The 22254-nt window shown below is 41.0% G+C and overlaps 1 protein-coding gene across 8 annotated transcripts in view; it reads right to left on the bottom strand.

Annotated features, from left to right (window-relative positions):
• The window catches only part of MITF (melanocyte inducing transcription factor), a 182796-nt gene that overhangs the window by 15213 nt on the left and 145329 nt on the right, over nt 1-22254 (bottom strand). For 6 of the 8 annotated variants that reach the window (XM_048489782.1, XM_048489785.1, XM_048489784.1 and 3 more), the window contains exons 3-5: nt 7734-7961; nt 4351-4437; nt 2366-2461 (exon numbers count right to left, since the gene is read on the bottom strand). In XM_048489782.1, the coding sequence (XP_048345739.1) occupies nt 2366-2461; nt 4351-4437; nt 7734-7961 (411 nt within the window). Of the gene's footprint in view, nt 1-2365; nt 2462-4350; nt 4438-7733; nt 7962-8765; nt 8901-22254 lie in introns of those variants that run through there. The other 2 variants (XM_048489788.1, XM_048489789.1) reach the window with 1 other exon arrangement.

The following is a 22254-nucleotide window of genomic DNA, read 5'->3' as shown; positions in this document are numbered from 1 at the left end:
TGGTTTTTGCATGCTACTCTATAGTCAAACGAGATCAAACACATTTCACATGTGACCATTTCTAGGGAGGAAAAGGTCCGCTGCAGAAATTTACAGCATCGCATTTAACGCTTCTCTTGGAAACGGCCTCTTGCCAATCTCTGCAAATTCTTTAATACTGGAGCACAGCTATCACTGTAGCAAACAGGACCTAAACCTTTGCAACAGAACAACAGAATCGTTGTTTGCTCTGAAGAACTATTTATAGGCCATAAGCTGACTTTTTTCTTTGCTGGAATTTTTTTTTTTTAAATATACCTCTGTAAGAAGGCTTAGATCTCATTGCTGTAATTTTTAAGAAAGCATGAAAAGAAGTCTTTTATGGAGAGATAGCCATTGCTCTTCCAAGCAAAGCAAGTGTCATTTAACTGATGTTTATGCGGCAAGAAATTATATCTGGATTTTTTTTTAAAAGGAAGGAGATCACTTGTGTGACATTTGGCCGCATATCTCCAGGGGATAAAAATTACGGAGTCTTAGCAATACTCTGCAATATTTAGCAATACTCTTGTTTTCTCTACTGCTCTTGCATGGGGCCAATCTCCTCAACAGGACACCATGCCAAGGATAATGTTGTTAAGAGAAGTTCTCTTAATTAGCTAATTCCTCCCTGAAATCCCAGAATTCCTGCCTTTTCCTCTTTTTACGAATTTGGAGTCTGTTTTGGAGCAAAAGAGAAATGTGGAGAAAGGAACAGCAGGCAGGAAGGTTCTACAAAAATTCAAAACGTTACTCTTTACATGCTCAGAAATAGGCAATGGCTACCCAAACCTTCCTGTTCTTTCGCTAGAGCACAGCCTTGAGGGGTGTAGTATCACAAAATCTGTAAGGGCTTTGGTTTTAAAAAAGGGCTCAGAACTGCAAATAGAAACCAAAGAGATTCCTTTTTTTTGAAAGAGAAAAATAGAACAAGAGGAATCAATTGGGACATGTAAAAAAATGAATTTTGAAAAAGAAATTACTCTCCCCATAGCAACACTAGGCAATGATACTAGGCTTGCAATTTGGCGAAGGTGCGAAAACTTGGTGTGACCCAGCAGTCGTAAGTGGTACTCAACCCCTTTTATTCCTGAAGTCACTGGGGAACACATTCTGTTCAGCAGCCCAAATATATTTTTCCCCATACATCTCATATTCAGGCTACCAAAATAACGGGTCAAGAAAAGTCTGGGGTACCAGAATGGCCAAGGGCATAGATTCTCAGAAGGATATGAGCCCAGAGGAGGGAGGAGAGAGAAATTGGTCCTCTCAGTACACAGAGACCAACGGCAAGGAGACAATCACATTCTTTTAGACCAGAAACATGCAACAATCATATACAATCATTTGTTTCTCTTAAGCTGTCTGTGGCAGCATCTGCCACGCATTCAGAACCACTGGATGACAGACGGGGCATTGGGGACAGGTATGCATACAGGATTACCTGTTGGGAGATGCAGGAATGCCCACTGGATATTCTAGGAGCCAGGAATGCCAATTGACTTGAATGGGCTCTATGACTGCACACAAAAGTTACAAAGAATGCAGAACAGATTCATGCTGATGGTCTCTGGGCACAGAGAGATTGCTCTGTGCAACACCTCCAGAGAGACAGAGGCCCAACAGCGGGGAACCGGGAAAGCATGTTGGGGGGGGGGGGGGGATGTTTGATAGCTGCCTTTTACCTTGGCACACCTCGCTCACGCACACACCAGCCCTTCGGTCAAAAGTCCTGTCAGAAAATCTAATAAGCTGCAGAGCACCTGGAATGACCGTGCCCAGAATCTATTGAAGGATCTATCTGTTAGTGGGCCTGATTTACCCCAGTAGCCCCCTCTCCTGAGCATCTGCTGGAGCGAATGGCCAAGGAGGGGTACTCCAGCATGCCCTTTGTCATTCCATGAGCCCCTGTGATTGCAGATTTTGCATATGGGCCAAGCACTTGCTTGGGGTTGCTGCTGGGGGGAGAATGCTGGGGGTTCTTGCCAACTCAGTCAATTTGCCAAGTTACCGTTAGCCAGGGCTCAGTTCTTTTAAGGGGGTGGAGGGATGCTGCAGAAACCCTGCCCACCCATCAGTTGTGACATGCACATGGCTCGGCCCCTGGGCCTGCTGGCCAGTGATTGGTTCTGTCTGTCCTGTAGGTCACATCTCTGCTGCTGTTCCTTGTGACCTGTATGGGACACAGTGGAATAATGGTAGGTTCTCTAGTGGTGACATTATTAGACCAGCAGCCAGGTGCTGCAACGCAGGCAGCCTTTTGGATTGCACTGGCTGTCAACAGGAAAACTACGGGGCGGGGGGGGGGACCTTCTCACCCTTAACATCTCAATGTAAATCTAAGTACCGTATTTGCCATTTGTAGAGCGGGATCCATTAAACCAAAGATTTCTTCATTATAACTGGATTCCAAACTGATTATGTCATCAATTACATCGTCCATCTGTAAAAGCAGGTAAAACATGGAAGAAATCAATTCGATTGAACTGTGTCATTAACCATTTTTGGGTATGCACAACTGTGTGTAACAGGAGCCCATACTGCTTGTGACATTCTTGATACAGGCAGTAGCCATTTGGTGTGCATACGTACCACATAAATTAATGGCTGAAAATAACTACAATGTTGTTTCATTTGAACAGCATTTTCAGACCTGAAAGCCTATGTAGTGCCCGATTCAGACAAAATTGTGACTCGGGAGGAACTACAGGGAGCAGGCGACCCTGGTGTGGACAACTGGATGCCCTCAAACACAATACATGAAGCAAAAACTATAAACTAACACATATTTAGAAAAGACAATATATTTTAGACACGCCTCTTGTAGCATAATGGTGTTGAATACTACATAATTCATGGGACAGATTCAGTAAGAGCAACCAAAACGATGGCATCAAATTTTGTTTCAAGTGCACACGTATTGCTCTGTACTGCGATATAGTGGTGGGCCCCTATCCTGGGAACATATTGTGTTTTCATCTCTGCCACATGAATATCCACTCCCAAGCCTTCAGATCTGTGTGTGCTCACACAAAAATCCTCCTGCACGCCCAGTGCGTCACTGCAGTACTATAACAGAAGCCGAGAAGGAGTTCCACGCCCCGTAGAGAATATATAGTTTGAAAAAAGCCAGCAGGAATGCAGATGCCTTGAGTTGGTACGCAGTTCTTTACATTTGGAGAGCGGATAAGCAGGACATTGAAATCAGGCACTGCAATTACTAACGGTCGGTGCGATGAAACATTTTTTTAACCACGAATGCCTCCAGCAGGTATGGCCTTATAGCATGTTCTCATTATAAATGAATCTCAAAACAATTTAGCTGCCAAGGAACCTTGATCAGCCCATCTGTTTACAGGTCAGATATTGCTAATGAAGAATGATCAACAACCCTCCCAAAAAGACAGCTTCCATGATTTGGGGAAGAAGGGCATGATAGTTAAAAGTGGACAGCAGGTATCGGCTCACTGAAGCGCCAAAGGCTACTGGTTTGCAATCCAAAAAACAATTTGACTGCAGAGGGGAAGAGGTATTTTTCAACAAATGGAATTTGATCACCAAAAAACATAGCATTACATTTTTGGAAACCTGCCACTTCACCAAATTGGTGAATGCCGTTGACTATATTAGTGTATGAAAACTGTTGCCCCAGATACATTACACTGAAAGGATGTAAACCTATTCAACTGTCTTTTGGCCAAGTTAGTCATGACTCGATCACCCGAATCCAGAGAGGCTTCACACGCTTATGAGAGCAGAGGACCGATATATTCAGTGCACATCCCAGCTGTACAATGGAAGAGATGCCTCTACTTCGAAATAGCCAATGCACATGAGGAACTGCTAGACAGTAATCTTCAGGATTTGTGAATTTAAGCCCTGATCGCTAAAACATTCCAACATTAAAAGTTCTGACCACTTCTGCCTTCTTCAGACACATCCACAGGTTTTTTTCTACTGTTTGCTTGTCTTTTCACCCTTGGTTTCCACACCCATTTTCAGTGCGCTTTTGTAGGAAAGATGCCACATTTTAAGTCTAAAGTTAGTTAACATCCAGTTCTGTGTATTATGAAACACTGCAATTGTAAGCACGTGGCCTTACATGGGTGTAACTCTGCTTAGGACTGCACTGTTAAACCCTATATCTAACACCTACATTCTGGAAGATCCATGAGCAATGGGGTTTTCAGTCATACACCTAAAAACCTAACGTGGGAAACAGCCCTGAGAATATTCCAAGAATAAACAAGGTATCTGTGTTCACAAGGATTTTGTGTACTGCCTCTTGCTAAAACTAAAACCAAAAACATTTATTTTTATAAGAGGAAGTACCTGCATGCAAGATGCCCGAGAATGTGTATTCAGTGCCTGGCATTCTGTCTCTGCCCTGTTGCTTTGCTCTTCAAATTTATAAAAACCCTGTAAATACAAAAAAAATAAAAAAATAAAAATTTAAAAATGGATAAAGCAAGAGAAGCGGTTAAGGGGTCATACTTAGAACGAACCTTTGTCATGCACACACTGATTAATGACAGAACTGGCAAAACTTTGACTTTCCAGCTATGGAAAGTAATTGAATACATAATCAATCAATTAATACAAAAAGGTAATTGAATCTATTGGCCTCTCATTAGATTCGCTTTGTATGCTTACCTCTAATGAGGCCTATAACATCTTAAAAGCTAAACTTCTTGATTGAGAATTCCAATCACTGACAAATGTGGCCAAAAAGACCTGTTCACCCCTAAGTTTAGCAATCCCCCCCCCCACTCAAGGCCAAATAGCTAATTATCTAATTACCTTGGTTAATCCAACACAAAGACGAGCCCTGGCCCTCGCTAGATTTAACGTTATGCCCTTTCTTCGTGGCAGGTTCAACAATCGTGATAAAGCGCAAAGATTATGTCCCTGCAACCAAAATCAGATTGAAACCATAGTCCACTCCTTCTTCCATTGCCCGAAAACCAAAGAAGTCAGAGCCAGATATGCAAATTCCATCCCATTATTGATTATGGCCCTCGCAGACTCAGTTGCTATTCCATACCTTTTAAACAATTCTGATTCGACATTTACTGAGATGGTTGCAAATTTTCTTCTCGAAATAATCGAAAGAAAACAATTTACTAAACCCACCTGCATCTGTACGTATAGAACAAATGTATACAACCCTTTTTCCTTTTATTATTTCTATTCTTATTTTAACATTCTTATATGCCAATAAAGGCTTTGAATTGAATTGGATACAAAAAAGTGCTATCACAGTGGGAGCCATTTCACTGTTCACGGATGTTCACAGTGTTTAACTGCAGAATCCTTTGCAGAACGTAGCAAAATAAAGGCTCGATGGCTTCCAGGATCTGCATCATTTTGCCCACTATTGCGGGAGATAAAGGATTTTATTCTCTGCTTGTTGTTGAAACATACTCTAATTGGCCAAGGAGGCATATACAACCTCCCACTCCCATCACATACAAAGCACACCTGTGATTTTTGTGCTGTCCTCCTTTAAAATTCACGTGGACTGAAACTCTGTTTAGTTCGGTATTTGTATGAGCTTCAAACCATTCTGCACAAAAGTGAACATGCACACATAAACAAGTTCCATCATCAGTGTGGCATTTTAACAAATGGTATATATGTTCTTGAATACCACAGACTTGACTGAAAACCAACTCAAAGAATGTTTCAAGGTTGGCAGTACCTCTTCTGCAAACAGTGGACCCACGATTGACCCATCTTCTGTACAACAGTGGTTTTCCACCCCAAATGCAACACAGGGCTAACTTGTCATAAATTGACTGATTTGCACAGTCCTTACATTTCCAAATGTTATTATTAAAAACATTAGTGTTGATTTCATACTCTGTGCCCATTTTGCATCCACGTAGCTCGCTTTCTCCTCCTTGTGCTCACTGATTCCTTATGTTTAAACATATCAAGGGTTTATTGGATTCAAATAATTTAACAACCGGTTGTTTACAAGCACCATTTTAACAATTGGTTTTGCCGAAGTGGTGCGAATCTGCTGGATCCCACCACTGGATATATATTTAATAATAACAAACAAAAAAACCTCAACTAACTAATGCTCAGTCTCACAATGTAACCAAAAAATTCAGGATAATTCATGAGGACATAATTAAATAATTGAGCAGTCTTTAGAACAGACAGCCAGCATAACAGATGGAAGCAATAGACTATTTAAAACATATATTTAAAATTAAAACTAATGGGTGTAGAAATGGAATTACACACTTAGATGAACTTTAAGCTTGCATAGCAGTTACCAGTCTTCTGTAACATATAGAATATCACTTTTTAACCACTTCTGGTCTGGAGTCAAGAATTATCAATCCTATGACTGTGCAGATAACTATTAGTATGAGATGACATAACCATACAGCAATAGCAAATGTAATAAGTATGTTGGACCCAACTGGCTTGCACGGACACTGAGCCATCTGCATGCTGGATTGCAACCAAAACCAAACAACCTGCTCTAATGTGATTGTACTATATCACTCTCAAAGTATCTTGTCCAAACTCAAATCTTCCTTAGAAATATCAAACCAAAAACTAAACAATTTAAGCTGGAGCAAAAGGAAATATATGCATAACAAAAGCTAAAGAAGTTGAAATATATACTCATGAAAACTGAACTGGCTGTGCCTTTCTGGGAAAGAGATCTTGAGGTTTTGTGGATAGAGGCCTTGGAAGAGCCAAATCCCATCTGGGGGATTATTCAGAAATGGACTGAGAAGAAACTGACCGCCTGTGTGATGTCAGCTAACATCCACATCTGAAATATTATCTACAGTTGTGGTGTCCCCATCTCAGAAAGCACAGCCCAGAATCGGAAAAGGTGCTCAATAATAAACTGAAGAGTATTTCCTATGAAGAAATGGCAAAGTATCTGGGATTTTTTTTTAACAAAAAGAACAGCTAAGGCAGGTGTGATGCAATGGATATATTTGGTCCCCCCCCCCCCCCCGGTTTTTCCAAGTCAAAGACAACAAGGGTACTTCTTTATATCATGTTCAATTATGTGATGAATTTGCTACCACAAGTGGTGATAGCTGCAGGCTTATAGTTTGGAAAGAGGATTAGACAAATGCATGGAGGATAAGTCTACTAGAGGCTCTATCAGCCATAAGAGCTATCTAAAGCCTCCATGTTTGAAGGTAGTATAAATATTATTTGTTACAGGCCAACAAGGGAAGACCTGTTGCCTTCATGCTGTCCTTGTGATCGCCCCTGAGTCATCTGTCCAGATGCTGCTGGAAAGAAGATGCTGGCATTGCTCAGGTAGATCACTGACCTGCAGTCCGGTCCAACAGGACTAATTTTTTGAGTCCACGTTTTACATGCTTCTCAATATGGCAATTGCAAAATGCCGTGTTGTGTTGAGAAAATCAGTGCCCTACAACTCCACACTGATTCCTGATAATATTAGCCTGGAAAGTCACAGCAAAGAAACAAAAGGGGATCTGTACTCTAAAAGATCAGTTCTCAGTTCTCCCACTGAATATACTAACAGAGCATTGAAAAGAGTGCATAGATTTTTTAAAATGCTAACATTTCATTTTAAATAGTTTCAGCCATTCATTCATTCATCTACCACCACCACTCCCAGCCCAAATGAACTGTACAATAAGTAGATTAGTTTGTAAACACAAGATAACTATTTAAGCACAGAATGTCACCTTCAGTCTTACCTCTTTTTCACAGTTGGAGTTAAGCGTAAGCATGGCCATTGGACTATTTGGTGCACTGCTTCCCGTGCCAGGTGGCATAACATGATCACCTGGCTGGTTTGGACATGGTAAACTCAAAGCTTGGTTGGTGTGTTTGTTGGCCAACGTGGTGGAGAGGTACTGCTTGACTTGTTGGCGTTGGGCTTGTTGGATGTGGTACTTGGTAGGATTTTCCAGGTGAGTCTGCACCTGCAAATACATGAAGTAGCAGCAAGCTATCAGTTTGCATTCGTTCCAAACTTCTTCGGACAGATATGTCTGTATAGCTTTAACAATTTATCCTAGAACTAATTTTCAAAAAATTGACGTCACTGTCATACAGATGAATGCAATTTGTTAAGTTTACCATTTGGAAGTTCAGACAAAAGGTTACAACGTTTTTTTGAAAAACAGCAGCATTTATCATACAACGCTACAAAAGATAAACAACTGAGCTTAAGTTACAGAATACCATAATCAAAAGCTAAATGAAGAACACTTTCCCTTCAAATCCTCGAACATTTGATTAAATAAGCATAACTGAGATGAAGGTATGCTTAAATGCAGATATGGCAAATGACAGGATGAAGACCACACACACAAAAAATTTAATCTTGTTATGATCTAAAACCAAAAATGCAATTTAAGCAAGCCTAAAATTCAACCCATCTCATCCATTGCTTAAGAATATGTATGGTGCTAGAGGTTTGTCTTTGAAATGGGACTCTGCTTAGTTCATCCAGTTATCTTGGTCTTCATCTGTATTAACACACTGGTACCTTACAACGAGTTCCTTAATCTATTAATAACTAAGTCGCATTTAAGTAGCTTGTCTTTTGATAGGTACTGCTAAGGAAGAGAGGCTATATAATAGCATGAGGATACAATAGCGCACATAGCTCTGCAGGTTAAGGGAGATGCAAAGCCACACAGTATCATAGCCATTCAATACAATGAACAATTTTAAAAAAAGAAATACTGCAGTACATGGCAAGTGAGGGCAAGAGAACTCACCTGGTAATGATTATATTCAAGCATTTCCAGCATGACATTTATATATTCCAAGCAGTGCCAGAGAATCTCTTTGGCAGCTGTTTATTTTCTGCTAATCCAGTTCAAAGGCACACACATAGAATCACCATAAACAAGTTATCCTCGAAACAGCACAAGAAACTCAGATATAACTGCCCCGCTTTCTAGTACGCTAAACTAATTAGATATGCATACTGAGAAACAAAGAGAAGGCACTTTTTTGGGAAGTTGTGCAAGTTTAGCCTGAAAATTTGGGTATTAATTTTTTTCCATGCCTTTGACGTCATACTTTTTTTCATACACATAAAAGGGCTTTTGAAAGTGATGGGTTATCAAAGTGAGATTGATGGTTTGCTTAAGGCCAGTTCACTATTTAGCTTTCGTTCCAGTCATACTGGCAGACAATGGGATTTTTCTTCAGTGGTATGACTACTTGCTTCATGACCATTTGCCCAGATAGCACTGCAGAAACAAAAACGTAAAGCAAGTTTGTTCAACATGCGCGCTCCTTCTGGACAACGCTGCAACCTCCTGATAAGATGGTGCAGGTCCTTTCAGAACTTCAAGAGTCTCACAATAGCTTGCTGTGTTCAAAGCGTGGCTGCGCGTTGCATTCTGCACAGAACAGTGATTGTTTGCTACGGTCACAGTTTCACCTTACAATTATGGATGACTGGGCCAGAATTACAGTTTGCCTTTGGCCTTGTATGGATTTTGTGCCACCCAAATACAAGAGGCCCAACATGAAAATTGTTGGGTAAAGTGCTGTCAAGTTAAAGCCAACATATGGCAACCAGGTAGGCGAGACAAAGCAAAAGACTAACAGAGGTGGTTTACCATTGCCTTCTCTGCTTAGCTTCTGAGATCGACAAGATTGCCTACCTTGGGCTATCCAGGTCAGGAAACACGCAAGATCCTCACAGTCACATGATAATCATTACTGTCCTGCAGTCATGTGACTCCAGGCACCAGGATCTACTAAACCTGTGGATTTTTATACTCAGGATAAAGGTGGGTTTATCAACAGTCTGAATAAAGAATTCCAGAAGATCCATGTTTTGAATGCAGTAAGGATAGATAGATGGAAAAGATGTGACATATATCATCAAGAAGGATTATCAATATGAATGGGACAGTTACTAAAATAGCCCAGTTTTTGACCAAGGTCAACAGGACTACTTATGGTGAGGGGGTGCTTAGGTTCTAAGAATGCACATGGCCCTTTAGGGATGGATGAATAAGTCTTCTAAACAAAGGGTTGCTTCCTAAGGTCTATTCAAGCCAGAGCTTTCTTCTAAAACAAGGTGACACAAGAGATACCGTATATACTCGCGTATAAGTCAACCCGCATATAAGTCGAGGCACCTAATTTTACCCAAAAAAACTGGGAAAACTTATTGACTCGAGTATAAGTCGAGGGTGGGAAATGCAGCAGCTGCTGGTAAATATCAAAAATAAAAATAGATGCCAATAAAATTACATCAATTGAGGCATCAGTAGGTTAAATGTTTTTGAATATTTATTTCAAAGAAAAACAGTATACTGGCTCTGTAAGTGGAAAAGAGGGTCAACAAGAACAATATGGTATCAACAATAACTTTAAAAGTACAAAAACCTTAGCTCAACCAGCAACCAAGCTAAAACACAAGAGTTAAAATCCTCCAAAACTGGATTCCTCATCATCATCTGTATGTCCAAATGTAACCCAACTTAGATTTTAAGAGGAATATTATCAGAAATGGAAAATCTACTATTAGCTTCCAGTAAACAATGGGGGATGGGGCATCCCCTTTGGGGGACAATAACTTTGGATCCCCTGACCCAAACTTCACCAAACCTGGCTGGTATCATAAAGAGACTCTCCTGATGAGACCAGCCAGGTTTGGTGAAGTTTGGTTCAGAGGGTCCAAAGTTATGGACCCTCAAAAGGGTAGCCCCATCTACTAATAGCTCCCATTGAAAACAATGGGGAATGGGGGCACCTCCTTTGGAGGTCCATAACTTTGGACCCCCTAAACCAAACTTTATCAAACTTGGCTGGTATCATCAGGAGTGTCTTCTGAGGGTGCCCTGAAATTTTGGTGCCGATAGCATAAAAACTGCGCCCACTGCTGGCCGACAAAGTAAAAACACAAAAAAATTTAATGACCCGCATATAAGTCGAGGGGAGCTTTTTCAGCATTAAAAATGTGCTGAAAAATTCGACTTATACATGAGTATATACAGTACTTTTCTCCCAATGCATGACGATCTTGCATAAGTATCCACGATTTCAAGGGGCTTCTAGCACAAGGCAAAGACTCATCTGAGATTTGTTGCATTCCTCTGATATATCCCTCAATCAGAGATTTTTTAGGGCAATTGAATTATATAGCTATTTGGCTAACTACTGTTACAATAATTATAGCAGATCTTAGGTACTTTTAATGAAAGAGTTACACATTGTTACAAACATTTCGAAAAGTTCTGTTGAATTATATCATCTGAAACACAAGTGTAGCATTTGGATAGTGTTGAGGGAAATCTAATATTTTCTTCTCATCTTCTTTAAATCGCTGGATTTCTTAATTACAGATCAATCAAGTAAAGCTCATAAATCTAATAAGTTGACAAAGCAGTTAAGCCTACATACATTTGCTTATGAATACGAACAACAGGGTTGTACCCTGTGGAGCCATGCTATTAGAAGGGACATACTTCATCAGTGAAAAGAGCTATTCCTTTTAGGCAAGAGACTCTTTTGCTCATAATTCTGATTCCCTCTGTGAGCCAACACTCACAGAGCATACCACTCACAACAATACACATTTCTGTCACCTTAAGAAGCTGTGTGTCTACACTGAGAGCCCTGGAGAGCTTACAAGAGCGAACCTTTCTTCGGCGGTAGATGTTTGTCACTTTATGATTTGTTAGCAGAATTCTACTCTAAAATATGTACTCTGCTTGCTGAATTATCTAAAATACGCTGATAATATTCTTGGGCATTCTGGCTTTGTTTGCATTATTCACTGCTATTTTTACTTGCGTACTTCATTTAATGTTTCAGAGCAAATAAATTATCTGGAAGAGCAGGTCATAAACAGAACTTTGACTTTTTACTATCCACTTGTTAGATGAAGGAAAATATTTTGTATAAATTGTATAAAAAAATTTTCACTGACCGTTCCTGCTCACCCCCCCGCCCCCCCCAAAAGGTCCAGAAACACCAGTACAGTGGAACCTCGGTTTTCATTGCCTTCATTTTTCATTGGTTTTGGTTTTCATCGATTTTTTCAGTGAAAAATTTGTCTCAGTTTTCATTGATTTGCAGTAAGGTGAAGGGGTTTGTGGAGAAAAATCACCCGGACAAAGCTGTTGCAGGCTGTGTTTGCAACTTGTTTAATGACAATGTCTTGCCCCATTTCAGACAAATCTTAAAGAGGCGTCAGAAACAGACCTCTTTGGACAGCTTTCTGGTGTGACATTTGTCCACTGGCTCTGAAACTGTTCCTAGTGTTATTGTTTGTTACTGTTTTCAGCATTAAACTGTTCCTAGTGTTATTGTTTGTTACTGTTTTCAGCATTAAATATTATGTTTATTCACCACAAAATGTGTTTTTGGTATGTTTTTTGGAGTGCCTAGAACAGATTAATTGGATATACATTGATTCCTATGGAAAAGTTTGCCTCGGTTTTCATTGGTTTCGGTTTAAATCGATTCTTTTCGGACGGATTAACAACTAAAATTGAGGTTCCACTGTATATGCATGGCTCTTCAGAGCAGAACGTGAGTTGCATCCAGTGGTGGGATTCAAATAATTTAACAACTGGCTGTTTACAAGCACCATTTTAACAACCGGTTGTACCGAAGTGATGCGAACCTGCTGAATCCCATTACTGGCTGCATCCACTAAAGAGTAAATCCACACAGCCATTATTAATGTCTAAGGAACTTTAATCAATCATGGATTTGAGGACCTTGGATTGAGGACCTTATATTTGGAATAAAAATTTTATTAAAAGCACTGGTGCTTATTAATAGAGTAAAACCTTTATTAAACACACGGGTGTCCTTTTCTTCTTGGATGTTACCTAACATGTGCTTAAAGTGACAAGAACAGTTAAATGCTGAACTGATGGGAAAACTACATGATGGTGGGGAAATATTACTGGCTCAGGACTTCCCATTCACTCACTCATCCTCACAAAACTTCATACAGAAGGTTAAACCAAGATAGGGTTTGCTTATCTCACTCTGTTGTAAGAGAGGCGAATGTAATGCAGTCGGAACTAATTATAATCCATTATTTATGGCCAAACACTGGGCACAAGACATAGCTGCCTGGTTGATTGATTCAGATTCAAATTCTAAATTTAAACAGCGATATCACATAGACACTCTTAGCACAAGGCTCCAGAGGCAATGTATGCATTAAACAAAGGCTGATTACGCACAATGTGCTTTCTGTGTGATGGATGTGAAGATCCGTCGCAGCAAGATTTCCTGCACGGTCCAGTTTCTTTCAAGCCCTGCTTTTACTTCCATTCTTTCTGCGGCAAGCAAGACCACTTTTTGCACAACTGTTAATTTGTATCGCCTCCAGAGCACAGAGATTTGCCAGTGGGCACAGCTCTGCCCCAGAGATCTTCCTCCGCCCATGCCAGCCTTCCCTCTCTGCACTGATTTGCACAGCTTTCCGCTCGCCCCCCTTCCATGATGCCACCTACTTCACGTAACAGAAAAGAGGCTCACTCACGCAACATCGGCCTCTAACTCTCTTGATATTTTGAAATCTTCATTTAAAGATATCTTGGAAATAACAAGCCTCTGTCCTCTGGAGGCAACAGCAACAGCAGCAGAAAGCGTTGCGTGGAGGGGCAGGGGAGAGAACATCTGCCCCTTCTTTAGCAGCCTGCACTCCAGGGAATTTCTTTGCTACAATCCTGAAGGTGCCTTCTGTATGGAAGAAGAGTAGGTTTTATACCCCACTTTTCTCTACCTTAAGAAGTCTCCTTGCTCTCCCCACAACAAGCATCTTATGAGGTAGGTGAAGCTGAGAGAGTTCTGAGAGTCCTGTGACTGGCCAAGGTCACCCAACAGGCTTCATGTGAAGAGTGAGCAATCAAATGCAGTTCTTCAGTTGAGAGTCTGCAGCTCTTAACAACTATAACACACTTGCTGTCAGGGGTGTATCTGCCATGGGAATAGGGGGAGTCAAATGTCCCTGGGCGCCCCCATTTGGTCAAGTAGGGGTCACGTTTTTGGCCCACATGGGATACAGTTTTTAGGCTAGCAGCACCAAAATTTCAGGGATTTTTCAAGAAACTTTCCTGATGATACCGCCCAGGTTTGGTGAGGTTTGGTTTAGGGGGCCCAAAGTTATGGACTACCAAAGAGTGCCTCATCCCCCATTGTTTCCAATGGGAGCTAATAAGAGATGAGGGCTACACCTTTGGGGGTCCATAACTTGGATCCCCTAAACCAAACTTCACCAAACCTTGGTGGTATCATCAGGAGAGTCTCCTAAAGATACCTTGAAAGTTTGGTGCTGCTAGCTTATCAATTGCACCCCTGACAGCAGGCACCCTCCAAATCCAATAAAAATAATAGTAACAACAACTCAGAAAAGCCTCTTATTTCTACAGTGTTTCCACAAGTCAGCTGTCATGTGCCTTTATTATACAGGACCAGAGGCATAGCAAGGGTGAAAAGCACCTGGTGCACCCTCTGCCCGTCCTGCCCCTGCCATGCTCCTGGAACACCCACCACCATGCCCTCACCTCACCCCCACAGGGGCACGCACCCAGTGCATCGCGCACACACCCCCACTTGGAGCTACGCCTCTGTACAGGACTCACTCTTTCTCGTTTTGTCCACATTGTGTAACAGCCTACTTGAAAATTTCACAAGGGCTTCCATACCTCTATCATTCCCAAAATGCATAAAACAGACAGTACTGACTTTGATGGGCCCATGGCTTGTCTTTGCAGAAGGCAGCTTCATAGGTTCACATTCGGTTCCAGCAGTTAACTGGTCCTCACCCCACTCATTACCATCTATAGACACAGGTTCATGACTCAGGAAGAAAGGGGAAATCAGAGTTGGGTTTCATGTGAATACTGATGGCACCGTCATCCAGAATCCTTGCAAACCTCTCCCAGCAAAGGTGTTGAACTGCATAAAGGACCCTAGAAGGGTTCTGCAATAACCATTATTGTTCCACAATACTTCGTGCAGTTTCTGCCTTTGTATTATTAGGAACAGCCATTATATTATTACAAACCATGAGAATGTGATGCTAAAATTTGCTCTGCTACTTGCACTAAAATTCATGCATCACAGATTCATACCTGGCGTTGCTGGAAAGTACTTCGATAAACAGACATTAAAAAATATTGGAAGCAATCCTCTTTTTATACCATAAGGGATGCCTGCATGCCATTTATTCAGAGCCTAGAACTTGAATGATGTTTTTAAAGAATTCTTTACATTTCTTTAATTTCATTTTAAAAAGAGCTGGAAGCATAGTCCTATTTATAACTAAGACCCCTTTTAAACCAGCATGTGATGCCTGCCTCTACGTGGTACAAAAATCGGATGACCTAATTTAAGAAAATAAACTTTATATACACTAACACAGAAAAAGGGGAAGGGGGGAAAAAATCTTACTATTAAGGCCTGATCAAGTCTAAGTTGGACACTGAGTAGTCGCACGCATCCGCAGAAGAACATACCAGACATCAAGTGAGACAGAAGTTATTCAGAGGGGAGGAAGTTTATAAAAATGAACTTTTGTTCTTTAGATTATTGCCCTAGGATCTTGGATTTATAATCATAATAAAATCAAATACTTTTTTAGCCTTTGCTTTCTTTTCAATGGAACTTTTGTTTTTAAATGTCATGGGATATAAAAGAAAAGGTTAAAAAACTATATATTTTAACAATGAATGATGCCAAACAACAAGCCACAGCAACAGGAAACCACTGCATGAGTTTTGTGGGACTTTTAAGGTTATTTCTCTTGAAAACCAGTTCGGGGGGGGGGGGGGGGGGGGGGGGAGACAGGAAACCAGGTTTAAACCACATTAAATTACATATTCATGCTAATCATATTGGTGTTTAGTAGACTTAAGTCCCATTTGCTCCATTAGAATTACTTCTAAATGAGAACTGAAGTCTTGTCGAAGGCTTTCACGGCCAGAATCACTGGGGTGCTGTGTGGTTTCCGGGCTGTATGGCCGTGTTCTAGCAGCATTCTCTCCTAACGTTTCACCTGCATCTGTGGCTGGCATCTTCAGAGGATCTGATAGTAGGAAAGCAAGTGGAGTATATATACCTGTTGGAGTGTCCAGGGTGGGGGAAAGAACCATTGTCTGTTAACAGGTAAAGGGAGCAATTAGCCAGTTAAATTTACATGCGTTGATTTACATGGATCCCACTCAACACATGTAAATCTAACTTGCTAATTGCTCCCTTTACCTGTTAACAGACAATGATTCTTTCCCCCACCCTGGACTACACAGCACCCCAATTGCAGTCTTGTTTTGCAAAACTGTTAATAAAAAAATGATCAAGGGCAAAATGGTGCCCCACAGTGACAGCGCCCCCAAAACTTTTCCTCCTAGTCCACACCCATGGCCAGGAGGACTTACAACATTAGGAGTTTCTCTTTCGTCACCATCTCAGTAGAGCAGGGTGTATATGGTGGGTATATATGGTGGGAAGCTTGTTTAAATCACCAAAATGGAAAGAAAGAGGAAATAATGTGAAGTCATACCTCTGAAACAGCTGGAATAAATTGGCTGACTTCTGCCTTTCTATCCAAAAGTACTTCAAATAACTCAAAGAAAGTATATAAAAAGGAACTTAGGATGCAATACCCAGTGGTACCTCATCAGTTAATCTATTCACAGGTCCCATAGGAAAAAAAAACCCACAGTTTTCAGAGACATTCAATGGACTACTCCAGGCATCACAGATGTTCTGAGGTTCCTGGGACTCTTTGGAATTCTGACACAGCATGGTGGGCAGAGCTATAAAAATGGCTGATGTAGGAGGCAGAACCAGACATAAAATAGCTACCTCAGCCCACCTTCAGGCACAGAGAGAATATACTTGTGCTGTAGTGGCAGCTGCTGCCGATGCCACATTTTTAAAAGAAATCTGTACAGCCAAGCAAATCTCCAATGGTTAAAAAAAACCTGGTCCCACCCACTTTCTAAAAACATTCCATCGGTGGCAGGAAAGGTGTTGGTGGGTGCAGTGGTATCTATGGACATCACATTGGAGGGCCTTGGGTTACTTCTACCCAGTAAAGCCATTGATGGCAAATGGCCCGGAAAATATAGGAATACAGCAGATGAATTCACAAAGCACCACAGAAGAGTAAGTCAAAGGAGACAAGGATTCCACAGACACATTACTCAGGCCCCTTCCGCACACGCAAAATAATGTGTTTTCAAACCACTTTCACAACTGTTTGCAAGTGGATTTTGTCATTCCGCACAGCTTCAAAGAGCACTGAAAGCAGTTTAAAAGTGCATTATTCTGCATGTGCGGAATGAGCCTCAGTGAAACAAAAATAACAGCAAGTTTGAAACAATGTCCGTGATATATCCTTCTTCACCCATCAGAAAGCTCTTTGATTGCTTGCAGTATCAGCTGAAAATATTTCCTTCCATACTTTGAACTATAGTTTCTTTATTCCCTTTTCCCAATACCAGTTGCTTTTATTCCCGTCAGGTTCCAGAAGTTTATTTCTGCATTTAACATACAACTCTGGAGCCAAGATACAAGTAAAGTCACAGAGAAGCAACCCTGAATGGAAAAACGGCAAGCAAGAACTTACATACTCTTAATTGCCCCATTCTAACCCTCCTCCCAAGCCGCTTTCTTCTTTACAAAATGGTATTCAGAACCCAGACAAACTTGTTAGACACTATTCATTCATTCATTCATTCATTCATTCATTCATTCATTCATTCATTCATTAAACTTATATACCGCCCAACCCCCGAAGGGCTCTGCCATGCTTCCATCATTTTCATTTCATAAAGCATTGAATATTCAACAAGTAAATGAAAGCATTTGTCCTGTCTAAAAATACGGTCAATACTTGCAGCATCTTCCCCTTCTGGATCCGGCACACCGGGACCCCCACTGGTGGGAGTGCCCATTCTGCTGGTGCAAGGGGCAAATGCTGGCGGGGGGGGGGGGACTTGGCCAGGTGCTGTGCAGCTCTGCAGCACCCGAGCCAGAAACGTCCTCAGTCGTCCAGGCCTGCCAGCCCAAAACGCAGTACTGGCATGGCCGAGGACATTCTGGGGCAGGAGGGTGGGGCCAACCTTATTCGGCCTCCAGAGCCTCCATGTGCTGGCACCTCCATGTGCTGGCAAAGTCACCAACCTCCATGTGCTGGCAAAGTCACCAACAGAAATTTGCCATGGGTTTTGTTGTGGCCTATCTATTTTCTCCACTGGGGTCAGTTTGGGGTGTTTTTTTTACATTTTTGGGACTCCCACACTGAGAAAAAGCCCTTTGGAGTGGGTGGGGCAGCACCGAAGCAGCGCCATCCCTGCCTGCCTGCCAGTCAGCTCAGGTTGGGCTGTATGTTATTTTATGTTTATCTAAGAGAAACCTGTCAGCCCCCTTGAAACACCCAATTTATTAAGTTTCTCCACCATCTTGGGGGGGGGGGGGAGATATTTCAACATGGTCTGCTTCATAACTGCTCTCCCTTTTCACTTTTGTTTTGCAAAGCAATGCTGCTGCAGTCAATCCAAAGATAAAGCTGTTTTATCCTAGATCAGTGGTTGCGAACCTATGGCACGGGTGCCAGAGGTGGCACTCAGAGCCCTCTCTGTGGGCATGCACGCCCAGAGTTCATCATGTGGGTGGGGGGGCTGGCCTGGGCATGATCCTTTACCTGGGAGTAAGCTCAGTTGCTGGCAATGGGGCTTGCTTCTGAGTAAACTCTCCTAGGGTCGTGATTCACCCATTAGAAGCATTACACGGTTGCTTCGCCAAGCTTACTCCAGAGTAACGCACACCTCGGAGTCAACCATTTCTTTTCTAAACTAAAATCTCAGTATTCAGGTTAAATTGCCGTATTGGCACTTTGCGATAAATAAGTGGGTTTTGGGTTGCAATTTGGGCACTCGGTCTCGAAAAGGTTCAGCATCACTGTCCTAGATCAAAACTCTGATGCTTTGAAAGAATCTGCTGGAGCTGTAAAAAAAACATGCAATAAAGATGGCCATATTTTGCACTGTCGTGCAGGATAACCTGCATAAACGCTACTTCTGAGATAAAATAATGTTACATACCATTCGGGATCAGGTAGATGATTGTAGCTGAAATATTTTGTGTGAATTTGAATAATGATGAAGAACATGTTCAAAGGCCACTTTTATAGCTTCTCTTTTTTTGCCAGCAGTGGCCCTAACACAAAAGACCACTTGTTTTATAAGTATGTCCATTTTTTTCACGCTAGATGCTTTTGCAGAGAATATTAAGTGCCACGGGAACAAGTTAACAAAGAATGGGAGATTTTGTTAATTCAAAACTGTTTTGTGCCACTTTAAATGCCTTTAGCTATTAGACGTCACAGTGGATAATAAAAATAAAGCAAGGCGCCTACAGCCTGTAATAGCTTTTATGTCAGCTTCAATATGGAGAAGGTTGAATAAGCAGTAACACAAAAAACAATTTCAACGATTTCTTTTAATCACACTATTAACATAATAAATATTGGCTTCTAAAAAAATCACTATATGTCTTATAGTGAAGATACATGTTGGTTTTCTGCTGAATTGCTTAAGATTCTGTTATGTTTCCTGATTGAATCAGCTGTGGTGCTATTTATGTGCCTATTGTACACATTAAATTATAATAAAAGAGTTTGGGATACATCACTGAACTTGATGATAAAGCACTGAATACAAGATTATCGCAGTCACCTTCATGGAAACTCCACTGATCTGTTTTTTTTAATTGTGATATTAACTAATAGCCTCAGATAAAACTGTATCATAATAACATAGTCAACAAATCAAAAAAACCCTACTTCATGTTTAAATTAAAAATAGAATCCATCCTTTTGAGCAATCGACTTACACAAATTCTTTACTATTTACTGGAGGGCAAGTTTGTATCATCAGAAAGATTTCATTTATAAATTCAGAACTATACTTTTTTTTTACAGTTCTAAACCCCTCAAATTTGGGAAGTCTGCACACTGTCTTTGTAGCATAGATTAAGTGATACTTTACGAATACTGTTAATTAATGGCGTTAAAACACTAAGAAGAAAGTGCAAGACTACCAAAAAGGATTAGAAGTGGGTAAATATGCAAAATAAAAAAAACAGATCAACACAAGTGTCAAACAAAACCTGATAAAAACAAATAGATATAACTGAAACAATATAAAAATGCAACTCATAACTCATAATATCAACCCTTACTGTTGCCCAGATTTCATATATGTTTCAGCACAGAGGCTTAATGAAGGCACAATAAACTTAACATAAAGCTTGCACGAAAAATGAACTAACCTCGTTTTGGCATCTCTAGTTTGTTTGGCAACCCTTAATACTGGGAAACATTAGGACACCTTTTGGCATGGAGTAGAATGAACAATTCACGACTTGTTTATTTCATTTAAACCCCACTTTTCTCCCCAACAGTGATCCAAAGAGACTTAGATTGTTCTCCTCCCTTTTATCCTCAGAAAAACTCTGTAGTAGCTGAGGCCAAGCGTGTGCGACTATCTCAAGGTCAATGAGCAGAGATTGATGCCCGGGTCGCCCAGATCCTACAGAACACTGCCTCTTTACTGAATGCCAAATACTGGTATTATTGAGGTTTTTTAAAAATTATATGTCACATATTTTGGGGTGTTTTTTTTAATGACTGGGACACTACTCTTGATCCACTCCTTTCCTGCTCAGCAGAACAACACCTGCAAGAACACAGTTGAGCGGAAACTGAGCTAAGAACACAATTGAGCTAAGAACACAGAGACATGCTTCTCTTTTAAGCAGACCGTTCCCTTTGTACTGTAAGTGGATAAAGCTTTTAAAATCAGATTTATAAAACCTTAATTGTCTATTTTTTATCTAGTAATTTTAATTGTATGTTCTGTATGCCAATAAAGGCTTAAAAATGAAAAAAAATGAATTGTCTATTTTAGGCATTTCAGGGAGGGATCACCTTGTTTTCCTGGCATATTGACCAAATAATTCCTACAGACTGAGTTCCAACTGATATGCCTTATTTTGCCACCTATTTTGTCTGTAGTTTATGCTGGAATCATTTAGTGTTGTCAGCTCTCACCTGACCACTACCAGAGGAATTGGGGAAGCGGGTAGGGCTGCAGTGGGTCAGACTTATGATTGGGAAACTCTTTGAAATTTGGGGATGTCCCGGGGATTGGGAGGCCGCAGAGGGCGGAAGTCCACCCTCCAAAACATCCATTTTCTCCGGCGGAACTGATCTCTGTAGTCTGGATATGAGCTGTAATTTTGAGGGATCTTCAGGTCCTACATGGAGGCTGGCATTCCTAGACTCATTGCTGCAATTGACAACAGAGTCCGAATCCCCCCCCCCAAAAAAAATGGGCTGTTGCTTTCCTTGTGCAAACTACTCTCAGCTGTTTCTGTCCCCACTTTGCCTTTTTGGACCTTGTTATTTTTGCGAATGGTTAGAAAGCATGACTACGCCACCATGCAGCCAACCCAATGTGCAAAATGGAATGGAAGCAATACTTCCCGTCCTTATTCTTGACTGGCAAACATTTTGGGTCTTCTTAAAAACAACTGCTGAATAGGCAGTGAGAATGGAGACGTTGCTCAGGAAGTGCAACCCTTCCAAACCTCCGCCAGTTAGAATGTGGGACTAGAATCTGGAAGACCCAGGTCTGAATGTCCTCTCTAGGTGACCTTGGGCCGGCCCACCCCCTTTTGGCCCTACCTATTTTACAAAGCTGTTGTAAGGAAAATGGAGGAGGGAAAATTACAGAAGATACTTTGGGTCCTCATTGGGCAAAAAATATCCACATATTTATACTGTGACAAAAAAAGCACCTAAGCTTATTCAACACAGTAAACTGACTTCTTTGCAGGTCTGCTCCCTGGAAAGAGAACTACATCAAAAGCTATTTCAATCCCCATCTGAGGTTGCCATTTGTTCTATCACCTTAAGTCAAGGTTAAGTAGCAACTTATGCCCTATGAAACAGAGTTGATTCTTAATTTCAGGGCCTGCTCAATTGAGCTGAGAATTTTTTCACCACTGACCGACTTTTCTGCACTGCACTTATCATGAGACAATATTTAAGAATAATGCATGCACTGGTGTGGTACCAAAACAACTTTCACTATAATGAAGGCTTTGGGGGAAACACATCCTTACCATCTAAATGAACTAAGTAATTGTTCGTGAAAAGTTGTTAAATGGAAAGATCTATATATTATAACAACAGACCTAACTGGG

Source organism: Sphaerodactylus townsendi, linkage group LG03 (genome assembly GCF_021028975.2).
Source record: "Sphaerodactylus townsendi isolate TG3544 linkage group LG03, MPM_Stown_v2.3, whole genome shotgun sequence".
In the NCBI taxonomy this organism is placed as follows: domain Eukaryota; kingdom Metazoa; phylum Chordata; class Lepidosauria; order Squamata; family Sphaerodactylidae; genus Sphaerodactylus; species Sphaerodactylus townsendi.
The sequence above is the reverse complement of the archived record's forward strand: the minus strand, read 5'-3'. Positions and strand labels throughout refer to the sequence as shown.